The 22,222-nt window shown below is 43.2% G+C and overlaps 1 protein-coding gene across 20 annotated transcripts in view; it reads left to right on the plus strand.

Annotated features, from left to right (window-relative positions):
* LOC118784368 (CLIP-associating protein 2-like) overlaps nt 1-17,619 on the plus strand; it is a 151,072-nt gene extending 133,453 nt beyond the window's left edge. For 7 of the 20 annotated variants that reach the window (XM_036538581.1, XM_036538585.1, XM_036538583.1 and 4 more), the window contains 17 exons: nt 267-290; nt 1,693-1,937; nt 2,027-2,090; nt 2,542-2,619; nt 3,769-3,771; nt 5,787-5,950; nt 6,783-6,861; nt 10,380-10,523; nt 10,714-10,857; nt 11,314-11,423; nt 12,388-12,544; nt 13,642-13,849; nt 14,859-15,046; nt 15,521-15,649; nt 15,826-16,032; nt 16,391-16,507; nt 16,769-17,619. In XM_036538581.1, the coding sequence (XP_036394474.1) occupies nt 267-290; nt 1,693-1,937; nt 2,027-2,090; nt 2,542-2,619; nt 3,769-3,771; nt 5,787-5,950; nt 6,783-6,861; nt 10,380-10,523; nt 10,714-10,857; nt 11,314-11,423; nt 12,388-12,544; nt 13,642-13,849; nt 14,859-15,046; nt 15,521-15,649; nt 15,826-16,032; nt 16,391-16,507; nt 16,769-16,858 (2,151 nt within the window). In that variant the 3' untranslated portion in view covers nt 16,859-17,619. The remainder of the gene's footprint in view (nt 1-266; nt 291-1,692; nt 1,938-2,026; nt 2,091-2,541; nt 2,620-3,768; nt 3,772-5,786; nt 5,951-6,782; nt 6,862-10,379; nt 10,524-10,713; nt 10,858-11,313; nt 11,424-12,387; nt 12,545-13,641; nt 13,850-14,858; nt 15,047-15,520; nt 15,650-15,825; nt 16,033-16,390; nt 16,508-16,768) is intronic. The other 13 variants (XM_036538589.1, XM_036538597.1, XM_036538598.1 and 10 more) reach the window with 5 other exon arrangements.
* The last annotated feature ends 4,603 nt before the right edge of the window (nt 17,620-22,222 follow it).

Consider the following 22,222-nt stretch of genomic DNA (forward strand, 5'->3'; position numbering starts at 1 on the left):
CTGACATGGCTGTTTTTGTGCATTCCAGATGTCAGTGTATGGACATGATCTGTATGTGTGAGCAACTTGGCCTGTTTGTCTATGTAAAGCTTTTTTGTTTTTCAGACCATCCCATCTTATGTAGATTGACTGCATGATTATATTAATGACAAAACAATCTTGAGTATTTTTGTCTCTCTGTGTTCTGAGAGTGGCTTATGTGTGTCATCAGTAATGGTCCCAGACTCTTAACTAACTCGACTCACTGTGTTTCTTAATGCTGTCAGCTGTTAGGAGACATGAGAAACAAGGTACTGATTTTTTTTTTTTTTTTTGTTTTTGGTTTCTTGCTTGTGTAAGGGTTGCATAGAATATGTTGACTCCCAAAATGCATGCACTCATGCACGCACGCACACACACACATACACACACACACACTCCCTGTCACTTGCAAGCAGTGACATAGTGATGTCACCTGTTTTTACTTTAACTTGTCCTCTTTATTACAATTGATTTTAATATTGTTATAGGGATACAGTGCCAACAGTAAGATATAGGTCTCTATAATGTCTCTATAATGTAGCAAGCTAGATAACCTTACACACTGCTAGGGCTGTATCAAATGCCATTTTTTGCCAATCGAATTTTAGCCAACCTTTTTTGAATGAAGCTTCGAATGTCTGTGACGTGACATCATAGTTTTGGCCTGTTGTTTCGGGATACTCTGCCTTCTACTCATTAATATGAATAAAGAGATGATGGATATGAGAAACTGCAAGTCATATTTTTTTTCAGTTTAACACTCTTTAATAGACATTATTTAATAAACATAAGAGCATCAGCATAAAGAATCCAGTGTCTGACATGCAATAAATTATAGGCCTAATGAAAACCAACATCTTGTAAACCTATGGTCTATGCTAAATTCAAACTATGCTTGAATTGTTTAGAAAAATAAATAAAATTCTTATAATATATTCTTATAATAACGGAGATTGATTAGTCAGAAGAGTCATCGGCTGTCTTACCAAAATATAGTCCACGATTGCGGAAGTCACGTGTTAAGGATATATAGGCTAAGTCTGTGGACGAAAAATAAGAACAAAGACTCCTTCAGGAAGGAGGTTACGCCTGCTCTTGTTTATTCCTTCACTCGTTTAGTGTTTTGGGCCAAGAACACGTTTGTTTACATTTTCTGGCATAAGTGAGCTTCTCGCTTTGCTGACAATGAATCCCTCTTTAGAAAAAATCCGCTCCGCAGGTGTTGAGGTTGCTGGGATGCAAAGAAGGTATCTCTCTGCCACAGATAGGTTAGGATAGCGGTCAGAATTTTTTGTGACTGCTTTGAATTCTATCCATAGAATTTTAACATAACTAATTAACAACTGTACAAAGTATCCTTACCTATGTTACCTCCTCCTCCACGGTTCTAACATTCTAGCACGTGTGTTATTCATTCACTTAAAACTACTTGAGAGTAGAGCAAATTTGGGAGCCTGAAAGGTTTTCTTCAGTGAGCTGTTTATTGATTGTGACCCCATCCTGTTGGTTGGCCCTCTCTGACTTTTGCTCAGCCTTTTCTAGGATATTGGCAATGATCCTGGCCCTTTTGCTCCTCCCACTGTAGATTATTGGTTATCACTCCTCCCCAGTGTTCCTCCCAGTCTGGGTTATTGGTTGTGACTCCTCTCTTTTGGATCTGTGTCCTTGCAGAGGAAGCCTGCCAGGAGGAGGTACGAGACGTATGGTATGTACTCAGACGACGACGCCAACAGCGACGCGTCCAGTGCCTGCTCAGAGCGTTCCTACAGCTCACGCAACGGCAGCATTCCCACCTACATGCGGCAGACGGAGGATGTGGCTGAGGTGCTGAACCGCTGTGCCAGCACCAACTGGTCCGAGAGGAAGGAGGGACTCATGGGCCTGCAAAGCCTGCTGAAGAACCAGAGGACCCTCAGGTGCTCCCTCACTGCCGCCCCTGTTGTTGTCCAGCTAGTATTAGCTGTGCTTAGCTACAGGAAGGGTCTGACTCATGTTTCTCCTGCAGTCGTGTGGAGCTGAAGAGACTCTGTGAGATCTTCACCAGGATGTTCGCTGATCCCCACAGCAAGGTGCATACCCCTCTCCGTCGCGAGGCTGAACCTGCTCACCCTACCCAATGATTCATATACCGGATTCTGCCGAAGTAGACTGGACCAGTTCCCCACATTAACAGCGCCATGTTCATCACTAGATATCACCAGGCATGGTGATGAGCCTGACTAGGTTGTGCATAACATCCCAGGGGCCTGGGGAGCTCTAATAGCCTGTCAGATCAGAGTGCGCTGATCAGACATCATGCTGCTTAGAGCTAAATCCACCCGCTCTCCCCCAGCACACACACAACATACCACCCAGAAAGCATGAGTAACACATTGAGATTGGTACCGTAGCACAAAACTACTAACCATCTCTCACCGCTGCTGTACGGTCGATGGGCTACAGGCTGCATGAGACTGTGGTTTTGATGTGTGATTGGCTGACCAAAGCAGGCAATTCAACAGTTAAAAATTTGACTTCCAGCTAGAAGTTGGGAGGGGCCATCTCTCAACGAGGGGCTGTGTCTCGGCAGAGTCCGGTATAAGCTCAGCCTCGTATAAGGTACCATTCACTTTTACTGTTGCCTTCCTTTTCTCCTTGCCTTCCCGGTGAACTCTTACCTTTCATCCCATAGCTGAACGACCATGTCTGTGTGACTACAGTTTCAGTTTTCAAGTCAGGTTAAATGGGTTTCTCTGAACAATCCAATCACTCTAGCTCTGCATTACACTGTTGCACACAACACTTCTTTTAGTTTTGTATTAGCTATACTGTTGCACTATTTCACTTCTGACTTGTAAAACTCATCTAAAAGTTTACCACTTGACTGATAGTGGCACAATGTTTAACATTTAAACTGTAGCAAAGCTGAAGACAACATAACAGCAGCCATTTTCAGTTTTAAATGGGAGTTGTACAGGAAAGCATGCATGCAGTGTTTTTTACATACTGCTCTATCTGCTCTAGTTGTGATAAACGAGCATAACAGTGCACAACACGGAACATCATACAAATCCTAGTGTCCAAGCTGAATTAAGAGAAATTGAGAAATATGCCTGGTAACTACATTCTCTTAGAACATGTCATGTCCGACATTCCTGTGGGTGACATTCCCTGTTACATTGCAGTCTTTTTAAAAAATAACAATAGATTTCTGATTTGTCTCACATCCTAAATTTACACTTCCTTTCACTGGCAATCTTGTCTGAACAGCAGAAATGGAGAAATTATATAACAAAGCAGGAACCTGTCTCACATAAAGCTGTCAGTGACCAGGTAGTAGACACCAGCCATAAGCTACAAGGTAATGGTATTAAGGTGCCTGTATTTTCAAAATGAGAGCACATGTGCAACATACTGTAGCAGGAAGCCGTACATTTTGAGAATTACGTCAGCGAAGCGAGGGCTCACTGCGGGCTTTGTTCAGTTGAATGTTTGAAGCAAACTTTGTCCTTATCACCTCTGTCAGGTTTGAATATGTTTTCTTTGCCAAATCAGAGAGAATTTCCACACACCTACCATGGTATTACCTTTTTACGCTTGCTTTGTTCCACAGTTTTTGTCATTATGTCTCACTGGCAGAGATTAACAGAGTACCATGTATTTGAAGACAGCTGGAGTTTTTTCATTGTAGGTTTTACACACAGAAACTAATTGGTGTATTTATCTCTCTTTTGCATGCACTTCCCCCTGTTGTGGAACTCTCTGTAGAGAGTAAGTTTGTTAAATATTTGTCATCCCCTCGCATGGTTGTGAAATTAACTTTGTTTTTAATCTCCATTACCTGGTTGCTTCTGGAAAGCCCTGTGGGGTTAATGAAATGCTCCGAGTCTCAGAACAAATGAGAAATCTGCCGCATTAGGAGTGCTCACTAATACACTGACATTTCATTGCCCAGAACAGCGATGTATTGTCCATGATGTTTGGTGCAATTAGCCATTTCTGTAACAAAAGCGTAATGCTGTTAGGTCTTGGTCATAATATGTACAATTCTAAACTATTCTTCCCTTCCTTTTTATCTTTTAAAATTATTTGTTTAGTAGGGTATCTATGAAAGTGAATATGTTGCAAAATGCGAGAGCTTGTAGACTTGATTTTAAGAACTTGTAGAATACAATGTGAGAACTTGTGGAACAAAAATCTGAGCTCGTATGTTTAAATTATCACTTGTAGAAAAAATGTGAACTTGTATGTTGAAATTTTCACTCATAGAAAATATTCACACACCCGTGTTCTGAATGTGAAGTTACAAAAAAAATTCACAAATGTGTAGATTGATATTTACATAAATACAATGACAGCTGCAAACTTGTAATCCAACATTTACTCATATTTATTTATTTATGTCTTTATTTTATTTATTCATTTTTAAATTCATTTATTTTTTTTTATCTAAGATTTATTTAACTATTACTCCTTAGTCACAATTGCAGTTCGCAGATGCGAAGGACAGCAGAGCAGCATCAGCAGGTTGTGAATATTTTTTTTTTTGTGACGTCACATTCAGAACACGGGTATGTGAATATTTTTCAGGTTTACTTTTAAGCTCTCAGATAAAGTCAAGATGTATTTCTAAGTTAGCAGAAAGTGGCTTCACCTACAAAGCATACACCAAGCAGATTGCAAGCAACACCACCGGCCCAAATATTTACTTACATAATGTGCAAAAATAATAATGCTACTATTTTGGTAAAATAATGTTGAATAATTGTGCAGTAGTTCAAATAACTTTACCATTCATACAATACAAGTAGCAAGTATGTGTATCCAGCTATATATGTTGTACCACAGAAATAAACTCTTGTGGTTTGATGTAATAGCATAAATTGTATGTCTATGTTTGTATTATATTTATTGTATATTTTCTACCAGAAATTTGGACATAAAGCTTTAGCTACCTCCATGCCTCCAGTAAAAAAGCTGAATAAATGGAGAGGTGTGTTGAAAATGTGAGTTGTCTTGGTGAGAATGTGGTGAAATCTGTGAATGGCATCAGTTCTCATCTCTTCTCATCACTTCCAAAACTGCTGCACTCCAAACTGCACACTGTTTGGTGATGTTTTTCTCACCACAGTTGTCACTGTCTTTGCCATCGTTTGCCATAGTAGCTAAAAATATAACACAATTCTAGCCATTCCATGTTTAACAGTATGTTTTCATAGGCTGTTTATGGAATGAGGGAAATGCATGTGTAGTCAGAAACATAGAAATTGTGAAGTGTTTTACTAATGTATTTTAAAGTCAGCTGATAAACTTGCGTTTGTAGTTTTGCATATAAATAGTAATTAGTGTGTGTATTTTCACCCTTTTTTAAGTACTTGGCAGATTCTATGGGTATATTTTTAGAATTTATTGGGACCAGCCGCTGATGTTAATTTATTGGTTGATGTAACAGCCTAAAATTGCCACCAAACATCATGAATTTATTTTTGCATTGATTGCATTTTAATTTTTTTCTGTGCTTTTGGAATGGACTTTCCTGCATGTAGCACCATTTTAATAGCAGCGTCTCTCTGCAGGTGCCTAACGCTGATAACTGTGGGCGGTGGGGAGTCGGGGGTGGGGTGTGGGGGCGTGAGGGGTTTGGAAGGGGCTCGCTTCACTGCATAGCATGACCCTCTCTCGCTCTGTACAGCTGTCTCTCCACGGACGCACATGGGCCTCCACTATGGCCCAAGTGACTCTGTGTCCTATCTGTCCTCATCCTGCCTCCCCCCACTCCCTCATAGGTGTTTAGCATGTTCCTGGAGACATTGGTGGACTTCATTCAGGTGCACAAGGACGACCTGCAGGACTGGCTCTTCGTCCTGCTAACCCAGCTGCTGAAGAAGATGGGGGCTGACTTGCTGGGCTCCGTGCAGGCCAAGGTCCAGAAGGCCCTGGATGTCACGAGGTAGGTGGTGTACACCATGGGCAGGGTTCAGTAAGGCACAGTCTGGGATGCATATTTAGTTTACTAGAGTAAGTTTCTGCCAATGTGATGACATACTTTTCTCAGGTCCTTATGACCCTTTTTGTGTTTCTTTTGCATCATGTTATTTTACATCAAATGTCAACTGAACCTTCATTGCCAACTGGCGCAATGGCTAATTAAAGTTTAATCAAAAAACTTGCCTGATTATTAAGCAATTGATAAATGGTTAATTAGCTACTGTGTTTGCTAGCTCAACAATAACATGTTATCAGTATTTGGTGGACATTCATTTGCTCTTTGACATTTGGTGGATGTTTTTTCTGTAATTCACTGATGCCCATGTGCTAGTTAGTTAGATTGGATATTTTACTGTGGCAGAAAGCTACCTAATGTGATGTCAAATTATACAACATGATGGAAGTATAATGGGCAAGGAAGGACCCAATGAAAGTTTGCACACTTAAGAAATTTTGTTGTTACACTGGAATTGCTTCAGTAAAAGACCAAGCTGTTCTAGGTTTAGAGTGAAATGTCAAAATGTGATGCATTGATGATATAGACATGCACTGTACAGATAAATAAGTAGAATACATCATTTACCAAGGTAGTTTAGCAGGAGCATGGGTCTCAATTTATGGACTTTTAGTTCTGTTTAAGCATTCTCCCAAAATGCATTCAACATGCAGCACTTACAAGAAATATTTTGAAATCCTTCACCTGTTAACAGTTTTCACCTGGTCACTGACGGAAGGGTCTAGAATAGCTGTTGGTCACTGCCATGCCTCTCACTGATGTCACTTCCCCTCCACAGGGAGTCATTCCCCAATGACCTGCAATTCACCATCCTGATGAGGTTCACTGTAGACCAGACTCAGACTCCCAACCTGAAGGTGAGTACAGTTAGAGGTGGGACACAGCTGCCCACTGATCCTTTTCCCTCCGGAAACACAGTCTTTGTGCTCCTCAAGCTGCATCAGGGGCCGGATCCATAGGAAGGATGTGTAACCAGGCTAAATCAAAGGTCAAATGTCAGATTTACTGCAGGGGGAGAACCTTGTCCAGTGCTCCGCATTTGGTGAAGGGCAAGGTCAGTGCATGGTGCCTTTTTTTTTTCTTTTTATCAACTTGTAAGAAGAGAAAGAATTGAACAATTGAAATACAAGCACTGATAGCCCTCCGTGCTAGTTTGGCTTACATAGGCATATCTTCCATCTTCTAGACAGGAGGGAAAATGGGGTGGAAGATAAGAGGTTGAGATCTGTTTGAGTTGAAGCATGACTATGTGGTAATGGCTTTGAATGATAGTCGCGAGGGTGTTGTTGGCCATCATCAGGGTTGGTGTCAGATGCTTGTCCTTTGGGCTTGTGGTGTCCACAAAGGGCTGCTGGGTTGACATTACAATGACAAATGAGTTCCTCTCTGGAATGTTTTTTGATGATCTTAGGTGGCCTTTGGGTCAGTCTTGTATATTGCATTTGCACTGTCATCTTTTAACTGGTCTACATAGTTTTAAGTCAGATAAACTATATTAAGTGAAGAAGATTGCATGTCTGATTCTTTGTGAGATATCCATGTGCAGATATTTTATTTGCTCCTTTGAATCAAGTAAAAGTATTTCTTCCCATAATCGACCTACTAAGATGATTTATTATTTTCAGACTTGAGTGCTGAAATCTTGCCTAGATATGTTAGCAAGCTAAAGGATGATGGATTTCAAATTTCTGGTCTCTGAATACTCTTTATATTAATTTTGGCCTCTATATAGATACGGCATGCCAAATTTTGAGATTAAACTCTTAAATTTCTCCTCTCACTAAGTGCTTTTTTTGTCTGAAGAAAAACTATTTGGACAGAATATTTATGTTGTCAGATCTGATCTTCAGCATTGCAGGCACTGAAGATACAACCTTCCTTAGCTGTGTCAATTGCGTATCTGATGATCCTTTAGTCAGTAGTGACCTGCAACTAAAACGTTTCATGAGTAGGAATATTCACATGCTTGGTATTGACCTGTTTCCACAGTTGAGGTCTGTAAGCATCTGTTGCAATGAATTTGTTCATCTCTGGTGAGAATCTCACAACATATCACCTCAAATCAATACTTAATGTCTCTGCTAGCTTTTCTTGCTGTCTCTTCCTGCTATGTCCACACAGAGAATGCAAAACACATTAGGAAAATTTGCGGAAAAAACATTGTTCGCCATGGCAGAAGAGCTTTGTGCCTTCTGCTTCGTGCTGCTTGTGGTCATACTAACGCAGAATGCTGTGGCCCGGTAGTGTCTGTTGTTAGAAAGCACCCTTCCCCAAACCCCACCTCCCCCTCCCCGTCCTCCCCAACTGCAAAAACTATAGCTCTGCAGTGCTTCATTCTCTTCTGCTCCTCCTTTCGTCCAATCCACTGTTCCTCCTGGCTGGTTTGCCTGGTCTGCCATTCACACGTTCCACCTCCCTCTTTTTTCAGTCTGCTCCTGTGTCTCTGCTAGTAATTGACACCCTTTCCTCTCTCTCTCTGAAGCCTGCGCGGAGGTCTTGTTGCAGGCACGGGGCCGGTATAAAATTGCTTCCCCACTGCCACAGAAACCCCAGGCGCCATGCTTGCACACTGCAGGAGCAAATCCAAGTGTGGAACCAAGCAGTACAGGTCAGTGGCGCTATGGGGGAAGCAATTTTATAACGCGCTCTTTTAATGGAACTGTGCAGGAGGAGACCATAATTAAAGAGCACCAAATGTAAGAGGAAAGAAAAAAAAATGGACGGAAAATCAGAAATAAACAAAGATAGAGGATAAGTTTTGTTGGCTAGGGAGGAGGGAATCTTATTTGCTTCTCTGCTCATTTGTTTGATTGGCTTGTTTTATGTTCTCTCTCATCCTCTAATCAGCAAGTCTTCTGACCTACTTCTTGAATCCAGGATTCTGTCCTGTCTGTCCAAGATTCTTCCCCTTCAGCCTGTAGTAGTAGCCAGTGATAAGTCTGCTCTTATACTAACAGGGAGTGGAATGTGGGGCTCGGCTCTGTTGATACTCTGTTCTGTTACCTTTTCTCCTTGTCACCATCTTTTATCTGTGTGAAATGACTTCTTGCAGTCATTTTTTATTCTTTGCACTTTCTTTTTTTTTTAAATGGTCAAACGCATTTGTATGTGACCGTCACTGTATTTTGTAGGAAGCCATTCACACACAGTTGCTTTGTTCACATGGTGTCTGTTATGTTGCATGTTGACCATTCTCCTCTCAGTCAAAGAAGGTGGACCGCTTGAATTTTTTGGCTAGCGAAAAATGCATAAATAATTTGAACACAAACTTAATGTAGCATAGCAACTTTGTTTTCTTGAGTGTATAATTAAAATTCAGATCTCTTCCAAATTCAGTCTGCTTTAAGAGAAGTAAACAGTGAGTCACAAAGAATGCATCACATAGTGATACTTGTGTGGTGCGTGGCTCAGAGTTACATGGTTAATTTTAAACCACCAGGTTTAGTTCAGAAGTGCCCTTAGACAGTTAAAGATTTCCTGAAGACACCATTTAGGTTAATCAAAATGCTGATGTTCCTGTTGATATACGGGGTGTCCCAAATTTACTTGTTTTAAGAGATTTTTAAAAAGTACTGAAATAAACACATTGTATTATGTTGTTCAAATGGCTCTGAGCTTTTGTCCATCCATGCAAAGCACATCAGAGATGTTTGTCACTGCAGAAAGCACATGTCAGAGTCATTTATAATTGCTTTCCATCCCTTAAAACGTCTTATTTTTCAAATACCTAAGTTACATTTCCATCAAAACTTATTAGTGCAAAATCAGTTGTTAAGAATAGCTCTTATTGTTGTGGTTACTTGTCAAAAGGCTTTTGTTTGTGTTACATTGCTAAATGCACCATAAAAATGATGGATCTGACATTACTAGCTGTGAAGCCCACCTCTAAATAGTAACTTTGTTGATTTGTTTTTTTTTTTGTTAAGTTGCCACATTTCCCATCATTTGTTAACCCTGTGTGATTTGATGTTGCTAATGTAAGAATTGTTTCTATGTGGATCATTCATTCCCATTTATATTCTTTCGAAGGTTATGTGCATTATACTGAGAGTGTCAGGTTCAGCTATGTAGCGTGGAGTTTTCTGTTGCAGGACTGGGTCTCAGGATGAGCTCAGGGGTGCAGTTAGTGGTGAGAGGCAGACATTGTCTTGGGCTGGCGGTGCAATGTAATGCTTGCAACTGAGAGGTTGCCGGTTTGAATCTTGGGTGGAATGCTGCTGGTGTGCCCTTAAGCTTGGAGTTGCTACAGGACGTGCCCAGTTGTACATACTGCTCTTGTAAAATAGGTGCTGTGTCAGTGGCCCTGGAGAAGGCTACCTGTTCAACAGCATATTGAATGTACTGTAATACAGTGTGCCACGATAATGTGTTGCAGGTGAAGGTCGCCATCTTGAAATACATAGAGACACTGGCCATGCAGATGGATGCCCCAGACTTCATCAACTCCAGTGAAACTCGCCTGGCTGTGTCCCGCATTATCACCTGGACCACTGAGCCCAAAAGCGTTGATGTCAGGAAGGTAGGGCCCCACCAACGCTCTCTCTCTGATTGGCGATTACACTTAGTTACCACTGATCGTTTCATTTTGTTGTTGCTTTCCCATTCAGTCTTTCCCCAGTCTTATTTGTCCAGTCGTTTGATCAATAGTCTGATTCTGGCGAATGCAGCAACATGATTGGCTGGTACTTCTTTCATTTGATTGGTTGCAGGCTGCCCAGTCTGTACTGATAGCCCTCTTCCAGCTCAACACTCCAGAGTTCACCATGCTGCTCGGGGCTTTACCAAAAACCTTCCAGGATGGAGCCACCAAGCTGTTACAGAACCACTTGCGCCACAGTGGGAACCCCTCCCAGGTAGCTTCCTTACCCAAATCTCAAGTGTCCTTAAAGCCCCATGTCTCTGCCTTTGCTCTGATAAGGTATACAGCAGTAAATGAAAGGGACTCCACCCATACTCTGTGTAACATAGGCCACAGGGAGCAGTAAAATTTCCCTGTGCTTAAATCCAACACATTTCTCCTAGAGGTAAGTAGAAAATAACAGTAACAACAAAAACAAGGTAACTGACAATGAATTATTAAATTGAGCACCACTATTAAATTTGCTCTATGATATGTCATATGTCCGGAATGATGTAATATGTAGTATCAGTTTACATATTGTGAATTCCTCCATCTGTGAAAAAGGTGGAATTCAGCACAGTGTTGATGTTGTTTTAATTACCATAGAGCTGTCTAAAGTGAGTATGTCCACACCATTGTGGTTGATGGAGCTGTTTGTCTCAATCTGGATGTCTTTATCTTTCTCCAGCAGACGCCAACGGGCAGCCCTCTCCCCCGTCACACCCCCCGCTCCCCTGCCAGCTGGTCCAGTCCGCTTACCTCCCCCACCAACACCTCGCAGAATACCCCGTCACCAAGGTAGGACCTGACACACCTGTGGCCCGCACACGTGACACACCAGGCCCTGCCAGCTGAAGAAAACCTGCACATTAACAGGATAATTAATCTAATATAGCTGCAGTGCTATTATCCAGCCATATCTTCACATTCTCCTTAGACTGGTATGTCAGTAGCAGTGGTTTTATCAACCATCAAATGTGTGTTGGTTTGAGTCTCTCATAACTTTTCAATTAATGTGATGTAATATTTACATTCATATGTCTGTTTGTGATGTCAGTGATGTACAAATTCATCAATACCCTTGATTACTGATTACTGATATTATTTCACAGAGGAAACACAGGTATGCAAGTTATTGTCCTCTCAGGTCAAATTTAAATTGGGTAACATAGACTCCAACTCTTGAAAACACAACGCAAGTCAAAACAAAACCATAGCCTGACTGAAACATCACTGGTTTTAAGATAAGTCCCAGAATGAAGTCAATATAGAGATGCAGATATAGACAGGGAGACAGATGCATGGATATGTGGGCTAGAGAGAGGGAGAGGGCTTGGCTTACAATTTTTACGTTATCCATTTATACTTACGGATATTTTATTGACGCAATTCAGGTTGGCTACCTTTACCAAAGGTACAACTGCAGTGCCCCACTAGGGAATTAGCGAACCAGCAACCTTTGGATTACAAGCCCTGCTCCTTACAACTATACCACACTGTAAACAATGACATCAGAACCTTATGTAAACTTTTCAGCCAAGTTTGTAAGACAATATATTATTATTGGAAAGGACACAACAAATATTACCTGATTTTGTGAATGCTGTTATATCAAAATGACTCAAGATCAACATAAATCAGGTGACTGTGAAACACCAAAACTACACAGAGCAAAGTTTTAAGCATAATTGTGAATTTTTCAAAAACCACTCCATGGCCATGCCCATGGTCCCTGTGTGCACAACTCTTCTGTCCCTTACAGCATGTTCGAGTATGACACAGAGAGCATGAACTCTGATGACATCTACAGCTCCCTGCGGGGTATGACAGAGGCCATCCAAAGCTTCAGTGTGCGCAGCCAGGAGGACATGAATGAGCCCTTGCCACGGGATGCCAAGAAGGATGGGGATGGCGAGGCGGTGCGTTTCCAGGGAGTGGTGGAGGATTCTGCCAAGGCGCTGGCAACCCAAAGCAGTCGCTCACCAGTACCAAGAAACACTAACCTTGAGGAGTGGGCTAAGGCGATCTCCACCATCCTTAACAACAAGAGTTAACAGTTTAGTCTTATGTGAATTTAGGGTGAATTGCTTTTTTGAGGGAACCCTGACTTTTGTTTTAGCCGATACATTTAAAAAACATTTAACATGTGAAGCGGGCTGGAGTGATAAAGTGCCAGTGTAATTTGTTGAGCTTTATGTTAAGCAGCATTTTACTATCAAAGCTTTGATGGGAGGTTTGTTTCCTGGTAATTAGTCCTTAACAAAGGTTCTCAATATGTTAAGTGCATGTTAAGGACCATTCAGTTCTTCCCTATTGAAGACAATGACAAGTCAATCAAAAACTAATCCTTTTGGCAAAAACCCAACTACATAATGCTATGTAAGCATTCAGTTTTGAATGAGTTTCTATTTGTCAGCTCAGTAGACAAAACCTTGCAAACTAATGGCTGTGAAAATTCATAAAGTCATAATTATTGGAGCAATTTCATTCTCCCATGCCTATGAAGGCTATTAAACTGCCTGATATGAGTCCCCTCCCTGCCTTTACAACACACCTTCCTCTTATTAAGGTAGATTGACTCAGTGCTAAAGAGGAGATGATGCAAGTGCAATCAACAGAAGATTATGAAAAAGAAAACATGAATATGTTTATCTGATTAGATGGGCTGATTAGCTTCCCTTGATGTAAGGGAATGCAGTTCCTTTTATCGAGAACTTTGTGTTGGGAGGTGGCTACCTAATGTGACTAGGATTGTACCATGCAGTAAGGTTTAAAGTTTTTTTCAGTCATTTTTTTGGTTGAGTGTTTGTGTTGTAGCAGTTTCCTTGGGTTTTAGCTGTTTCTTTGGGTTGCAGCATTTTCTTTTGGTCATAATGGTTTCTCTGGTTTATAGTGGTTTCTTTGGGTTGTGGCGGTTTGTTAAGAGTTGCAGCATTTTCTCTGGGTTGTGCAGTGCATTGCTATCATGTTTTACACAGCCTGAACTGTGCACTGATGCCCCCTCTCTGTGCTGTAGGGTGGGGTTGGGGGCAGCAGCACAGACACCTTGGATTCTGTGCGCACAGCGCTGGACAACAAGACCTCACTCCTCAACACCATGCCTCTGCTCCATTCCAGCCCCCGCGCGGGGCGTGACTACAATCCCCTTAACTACTCAGACTCCTTCAGCAAGTCAGCCCTCAAGGAGGCCATCTTCGACGACGATGCAGAACAGTTCCCTGAAGGTGCGTTCAGTGCGTGTGCGTGGACTTGCACAGTGCGTACATGAGTGTGGGAGAGAGTGTAAGTGTGCCACCTGTGTGTGACTCCATGAGTGCATGTTTATCGGTATGAGTCTGTGTGCAAGAGATCCATAGGTGGATGGCCATTGAAGGAAAGAGAAAAAGCAAAATAATTGGCTTTAAGTGTTAATGCACTGTAATACATCTCAAAGCATGTATTATGCCCAAGTTATAACTGAGTTGAGTCAGTTGCAGCTCAGAGAACTGATGTGCATCAGTGTATGGTCTGCAGTGTCTCAGTCAGTCAGTCAATCAAAATTTGCTATAATGCATTTTTGTGTTGTTAAACATCTGGGCGGAGTATGTTTTCCAGAGCATAAAAACCATAAAGCTCAGGAGCTCTGCGGGAAACACTGGAAAATATATTCCCTGACCCCAAGAAAAAACAGTAGAGAGATGCAGTGGCGTAGAAAATAAACACGAGGGCTAGCAGCAGATGCTGAGTCTACACTCACACAGAAAGAATACTGACAAAATTTCAGGCTGAAGTAATGCTTTCCCCATATATGGCAGACAGAAAGGGATTTTGATTACTCCCATTATGAGCTCAACAAAACAAAACAAGTGTTCCTGTAGTATTGTTCTTGTTTTCATGATCATCCACGAAGAAGAAACCACTGTGTGACATGCACATAAATTTACATACAGAGCACCTCATTTCATTAAAATGAGTGGAACAGGGCTAAACTCTGGAACCCTCCTGTTCTCCTCCAATGTACCTGCACAGGTGAACTACACAAGGGTAGCATTATTGTATGCAGGTCATGCGACCCTGCAGACAGACGCGTGGGTGCTGGCTCATGCACTCATCACTGCATTCAGAGAACACTGTGAACCACATTCAGAAACGGAGCAAATGAACAGTGTAGTGCAGCTTTCAGAGATGTTCAGTGTGTTTGAGGATGTTTGACCTAGGACCAAGATTGGTCCCATTTTGCCTCATTGCTGGTAGGGGGTAACCAGTCGGAGCTGGTGGGTGAGCTTCTGAAGGAGCTGTCCAATCACAATGAGAGGGTGGAGGAGAGGAAGGCAGCACTATGCGAGCTGCTGAAGCTGATCCGTGACAGCCAGCTGGTGGTGTGGGATGAGCACTTCAAAACCATCCTGCTGCTGCTGCTGGAGACCCTGGGAGACCGGGAGGTAGGGATGCCCTAACCCAGCATCATCACCCTCCATCCAGGACATCTGCTTCAGTGCATACTTCCAAGTACAATGGTTCTCCCTGCTGAAGAACCAGGCACCATCACCCAGAAACACCACCCCATCTTCCCAGAAACGAAACCATCTTATTCCTCCATGCAACCAGGCAGTCACCCCAACCCCACAGCCATCTATGAATTTCTCATTCTCTCCTCTCGGTACTTCTGGCAGATACTGACATGTTTAGCCTGCTGTGGTAATGCTGTCAGCATTGTGTAGGTTAACATTGCTAATCTTTGGGTAATGCATGTTTTGAGGGAATGTGGTAATACTGACATTTATTCAGCACTCAGTAGTATTATAGTGTTGTTGTATTGTTGGTAAAGAGAAATACTGATTCCATTTTGAAGTGATATTGGTGACTGTGATGGTGACAGTAGCACTGGTGTAATGGCTTTTTATGTTGTCCTTCAGCATGTGATCAGGGCCTTAGCTTTAAGAGTGTTGAAAGAGATCCTCAACCAGCAGCCATCACGCTTTAAGAATTACGCAGAGCTGACAATAATGAAGGTGCTGGAGGCACACAAAGATCCCCACAAAGAGGTGAGTGCATCGGTCCCCTTTGTGAAACAGAGCACCATCCCCCCGTGTGAAACAGAGCAGCAACCCCCCCATGTGAAACAAAGCAGCAGCCTCCCCCGAACACCCCTGTGGTTAGCGTGTCCGTTCCAAGTTTCTGTGACCTTGCTGACCTCTGGCCTGCCTGTGCACCCGCTCAGGTGGTACGGGCAGCAGAGGAGACTGCAGCCATGTTGGCCATATCCATCAGCCCAGACCAGTGCATCAAAGTGCTGTGCCCTATCATCCAGACGGCCGACTACCCCATCAACCTGGCCGCCATCAAGATGCAGACCAAGGTCATCGACCGCGTCCCCAAGGAGAGCCTCAACCAGCTGCTGCCAGAGATCGTCCCAGGACTCATCCAGGTGGGCATTGCTATATGCACTGGAAGGGGCGGGATCACTCTGTGTTGGAGTAGAGTCTCTGCATACAAAGGTTGAATCCTTGTGTACGAGAGAAGAGTCTCTGCCCTCATACGCAGAGACTCCACCCTGTATGCAGAGTGCTCACGTATGAGTCTCCACATACAAGTGTTGACTCTCTGTGTGTTATAGTAAAGTCCCTACATATGAGGATGGAGTCCCTGTGTGTTAGAGTAGAGTCTGTGCGTACAAGGGTGAAGTTTGTTTGTGGTAGAGTGGAGATGATGTGTGGGTGAGTGAAGGTTCTGTTACTATATGTGTGCTGTTACCATGTGAGACATGTTTGCTCTGTGTCCTAAAGGGGTATGATAACTCAGAGAGCAGCGTGAGGAAGGCCTGTGTGTTCTGCCTGGTGGCCATCTATGCTGTCATAGGGGATGAGCTGAAGCCTCACCTCAGCCAACTGTCTGGCAGCAAGGTGACTCTCCACTCTGTTGTTTTCTCCATGTCTCCATCCCAACCTCCATCTGTCTCTTACTCCCTCCCTACCTCCCTATGAATCCCTTTCTCCCTCCTTCTGTCTCTCCCTCACTACCTCCTACTGTCTCTCCCTCCCTACCTCCCTCTGACTCCTTTCTCCCTCCCACTGTCTCTCTCTCCCTCTCCCTCTTTCCCAGCTGAATAGACTTTTTTTTCAATGCCTCAGTCAATGACATTCTTCTCTCTTTGGCCCCTGCAGTTAAAGTTATTGAATCTGTACATCAAGCGAGCGCAGTCTGGCTCCAGCGGTAGTGACCCTGCGGCAGACATCTCGAGCCAGGGCTTATGAACAGGATGGTGGAGGGGGACTCCCCTGCTAGCCCTGCCAGAAGTGGACAAGGACACTGTGCTGGGAGGCCCCAGTCACGCATCCCCCAACCCTCCGCCCCTTCTGCTGGCCTGTTTCCTGCCATGCATGCTACCTGCTGCACTGCTCTGGGACCCTGGAGAACGCTGTGCAGTGCAAGCATGCTTCCTGCCTCCAGAGAGGCCCTAGCTTTAACATGGAGATACTGCTAAAGGCTCTCTCAGTCCTCTGCCCTGCCCTCACCCATCAGTGTTACACATTATTGTGTTTTCCTTTGTTTCATACGACGCCTAATTGATATTGATCAACATCTTGACAAAAAACTACCACAGGATTAAGATTCAGAGTCCACTCAAAAACAACACTTTCTTTTAACTTTATGATAATAATTAGAATCTAAAAAACCTAGATTAACTGAAATAAATACTAAAAGCCTAAGGTCAGTGGAGGTAGTTAATCTCTTGATCGAAGGGTGTGATTTGATCACTGACTGACTACAGTGCTGGTAGTGTGGCAAAATGCATCAAATGCTGATAGCCTTTCACTCCTCTAACAGAATACACTGATGCCATGCCACCGTGCTCCATCACCACAGCTACTCCAGTTAGTGAATATAGTCATCGTGCCCGAGATTGTGGGTTTGCACACCTTCTAACTCCAAACTGTAATGACAACTTTTTGCTTCTTCTTTTTTTTCCCCACAATTACTGGTCTCTTTACCTTCAGCAACCAATGGACTTAAACAAAAAATACAATTCATATGCCTTTTTTGTTATTGGGAGGCTGCTTGTTGTGAAAAATGATGGTTTTCAGCTGTCATTTTGGGATGTTAATTTGCCCCTATGGTTCCATTTTTAAATGAACTTGTCCTCTTCAAGTTTCTGGATTTTCCATTGATCTGCTCCATCTCTTAGTTCCTTGAACACACAACACTTGAAGTAGTCCAGGGGCTTCCATAGCAGTGAGGGGTGGATCGCACAGAGTCAGAATGTATATCTGGTGGTCCAAAAAAGTGCAGTTTTTATTGTGTCCAGTCAACTCAGTGCTTGCCCAACAGATCACCTCAACCATGGCCATGTTGTAAACTGCATCTAATGCATTGCCATGATCTGTCTACTTCAGATGCTTCCACTCTCATTGGATTGAAGCTGTCCAAAGGGGCTGGTGTGTCTCTTTTGATTATCTTTAAGAAGGTGAAAAACAGGGAGGGCAATGGCCACAGAGGGGTGTGTACTTTAAATTTATTATTTAAGGGGAATATAAATGCATTTTCATAGGCCATTAGTTTTTGCTAGATGGTGACCCAGCTCTGAGCTTCTTCCTGACTTTACAACATTCTCTGTTTCACATCACCCTGTGTTGGTGCACTTACAATGGGTCATATATATGACATAGAGAACTATTAACCAATGCCTTGTAATGGTTGCTCCAGCAGTTTGCCTCCCAAAATTTTGGAAAGTTTGTAGCTTTGGAAAGTTGATAATTTTGGAAATAATGGTAGTTGCATTATGTCTGCAACACTGTTCATGTTGTGATGGTATGATAAAGATTTTAAGTGGTTATCTGGTTTGACACAATTGGATTTATGGGCAGTGCTTAGTTCATTTCAGGAGCTATGCCCATGGGTCCATGGGTCCAGGATGATTGGGGGGGTTATACGAAGGGGAACGCTAGACCTGTTTTGGATCAGTGTGCATAACACCACTACCAACCCCACCAGCCTCCATCATTTCCACCCAGTTTCTTTCCAGATCTTTCTTGAGCATAGTCTTTTGGCTGTCTCCTTAACCATCTGTCACGTGACCTCACCCAGGTGAGAGGATCCTCTGTTACATAACCCCATATGGCTGAGAAGATCATCAGTCACATGACCTCACTCTGCTGAGAAGCTTGTCTGTTGCATGACCACGCACAGGTGTGAGGATTCTCTGTCACATGGTTACAGCCAGGTGTGAGGATTCTGTCACGTGACTTCACCCAGGTGAGAGTTATCTTCTGAGCTTGATTCTGTTTCTGTTCTTGCCGATGACACCGATTGGTGCGCCCCAGTGTGGGAAGTTCTTTAAAGGTATATATCTATATGACATGAAGAAGGTCAGTGTGTTGATTTTCACATGTCCTGTTGGTCAAAGGGACAGCATTGATCTTGTTTTCTTTTGTTGCAAAAGACTAATTTTTCTTCAATGGGAAATTTGTAGAAATGTATTTAGAGACTTGAATGGTAAAACCCTGTCATTGTCACCATTTTCCCCATGTAGTGTGAGATTTTTTCCCTTGTGAGTGTAACATTCAGGTTCTCACTGTTCTGTTACTCTGTGTATTTATAGAGCTGTGCTTACAGTTGTGCATATACCTGCAATAAAATGTACAGAACATTATGTGAAAATGTCCTTATTTACCACAGATGAATAGAGCATATTCTTTTTCCAAGTCTGATACTCTAGAGCAGGGGTTTTCAAAGTCTAAAACTGTGGGCCCGCCCAGAGAGCATAAAAGCTACTGCCCCCCCCCCAACACACACACACACACACACACACACACATGTGCGCGCGCACACACACACACACACACGGCCATTATTATTATTTTTCATTATGTATGTATCATTTATTATGATAGTATAAAACAACAAATATCAGAAATTGCTGGAATATTATGAACATGTTCATCTATTCTTAACGTCTTATATTTTTAACACCTTTAAACACTTTCAACATACTGACACACATTAAATGAGACTCGTCATTTTTAAGATCTTAATGTTTTAAAAATGCTTAATGTTGGTTTTATTTTTTTAAGATTTTAGTATTCTTTTTAATGTTTTTGAACACACTCATCTGTATTAAAGAACTTTTAAACACTTTTGAACACAAGTTAGATATGCTGTCGGAAACTTTTGCTCACCCCTACTTCAGTGGGAACAATGATTTTGTGTCTTTGATGCGTAAAGGCGGCTGATGCGGGGATGCACTGCAGACAGGAAGAAGCGTACATCATCCTCCACCTGTAGTCTTGAGCAGTACTTGCCTTTAATCATGGTCAATGCGGAAAATCGGCACTCACAGAAGTAGGTGGAGGTGAAGGGGATGAGCATTTTTACAGTCTTTCTGGAGAGGTATGGGAACTCGGTCTCCACAGACAGCCAAAAGTGCGCAAGTGACACTTCACTCATCCTTTTTTTCAAGTCCATATTCGAGGTCAGATCGACGAGGGCCTCCCCTTCTTGCAGGGTCAGTCCATCACTGGGTGTCACTGAGAAAGAGAATGGATTTCTCACCCACTGATGTGCCAAGGTCTCCTCTCCAAAATACTCTCCAAACTGCTCACCCAGCCCCTGCAAATGCGCAATGACTATTGGCTGTATAGTCCAGCTGCAGGCCTGCTCTCCCCACAACATCTTCCAAAGTTGGGAACATTTCCACCGAGCTCCGTTCAACACGAGCACACCATAAGCCCAGCTTTTTTCTGAATGCAGTGACTTGATCATGAGCTGAAAATACATGGCACTCTTTGCCCTGCAGACAGGCGTACAGCGTGTTAATCCAGTAAAATATATCAGATAGATAGGCTAACTTTGCAACCCAGTTCATGTCCCCCATGTGTTTCACCAGCGGGGAGTTAATTTCGGCAAGGAAGAGGAGGACTTCCTCGCGTAAATCACACAGGCGGGTGAGGACCTTGCCGCGAGACAGCCACCGGACCTCGGAGTGCAGCAGCAGCTGTTGGAAGTGAGTGCCCATCTCAGTGCAGAGGATGGAGAAGAGACGGGCATTCATGGCACGCGATTTGATTAAGTTTACAATTTTTACTGCCTCATCCAGTACCTCTCGCAACTCAGTCGGCATCTTCTTGGCCACTAAGGCTTGACGATGGATGATGCAGTGATTCCAGACAGCGACGGGGGCAATCATTTGCACCTGTTTCACCAGACCGCTGTGACAGCCTGTCATCAACCTCTCGCCGTCAGTACATATTCCACAACAGCTCCAATCTCCTGCATGAAATCATCCAATGCCTTGAAAATTTCTCCTGCTGTAGTGCGAGCTGGCAGGGGATGACAAAACAAAAACTCCTCCTGAACACTGAGCTCTTTAATATAGTGCATATACACCATTAACTGGGCACAATTAGCCACGTCGGTCGACTCATCCAGCTGAATGGAGAAGAAAGTGCTCTTACGAACATCATCCAGCACCTGTTCTTTAACATCAGATGCCATGTCTGAGATGCGGCACTGGATGGTATTGTCAGACATTGGGATGGCATTTAGCTTGGCAGCTGCAGCTTCTCCTATCATTGCCGAACACATATCTTTAGCAGCAGGGAGGAGTAAGGTTTTACCAGTGTTGCGGGGTTTACCTGCCTTTGTGATGCGTGAGGACACGAGATATGATGCTTTGGTTGCCTTAACATTCACAGTGCTAAACGTCTCAATGCTGCCATTAGCCAGCACCACTTTGCAAGTCACACACTGTGGCTCTGGTGCATCTTCAGTACCAATCCACGAAAATCCAATTTTTTTTTTCTTTTTCATTTTCTCCCCAAATTTGGAATGGCTAATTCCCCAAATTTTTTTTTGGAATGCCCAATTTGTCAGATGTTCGGTCCCATTGCACAATCCCCACTCAATCCGGGAGAGCGTGGACAAGCACATGCCCTCCTCCAAGACACATGATGTCAGCCGCTGCTTCTTTTGTTTTTCTTTTCTTCAAACAGTACGCCCGTAGCATGGACTTCAGGGTCTAATGAAACCGCTCTAAAGCTCCCTGTGACTCTGGATGATACGCACTCGAATCTTTATGGTTGACGGAGAGCGTTTGCATAACCTGTGCAAACACCTTGGACAAAAAGTTCGTCTTAGGCAAGCCAAAGGTAGAGAAAAACTGCATTAGTGCCTTAACTACGACGGGGGCCATAATCTTACGAAGAGGAAAAGCCTCGGGGTATTGGGTAGCAGCACACATTACTGTCAACAAGTACTGATTACCGGGACTTGGACTTGGTTTTTGGTAGGGGGCCCACGCAATCAATCAGCACACGCTCGAATGGTTCTCCTACCACCGGTATAGGATATAGCGGTGCAGGGGGAATAGTCTGATTCGGTTTCCCACAACCTGGCAAACAGGGCAGGTTCTACAGTAGACAACCACCGCAGACTTCATACCAGGCCAAAAGAAGTGCTGTAACATACGGCGGTAAATCTTAGTCACTCCTAAGTGTCCCGCAAGAGGGTGATCATGCGCTAACTGTAGGACATACTGTCGGTACTCTGCCGGTACCACAATCTGAAAAACAGTGTTCCACCCTGAGTCATCACATACGGTGGGGGACCACCTCCGCATAAGT

The sequence above is a fragment of the Megalops cyprinoides genome, chromosome 10 (assembly GCF_013368585.1).
Source record: "Megalops cyprinoides isolate fMegCyp1 chromosome 10, fMegCyp1.pri, whole genome shotgun sequence".
In the NCBI taxonomy this organism is placed as follows: Eukaryota; Metazoa; Chordata; class Actinopteri; order Elopiformes; family Megalopidae; genus Megalops; species Megalops cyprinoides.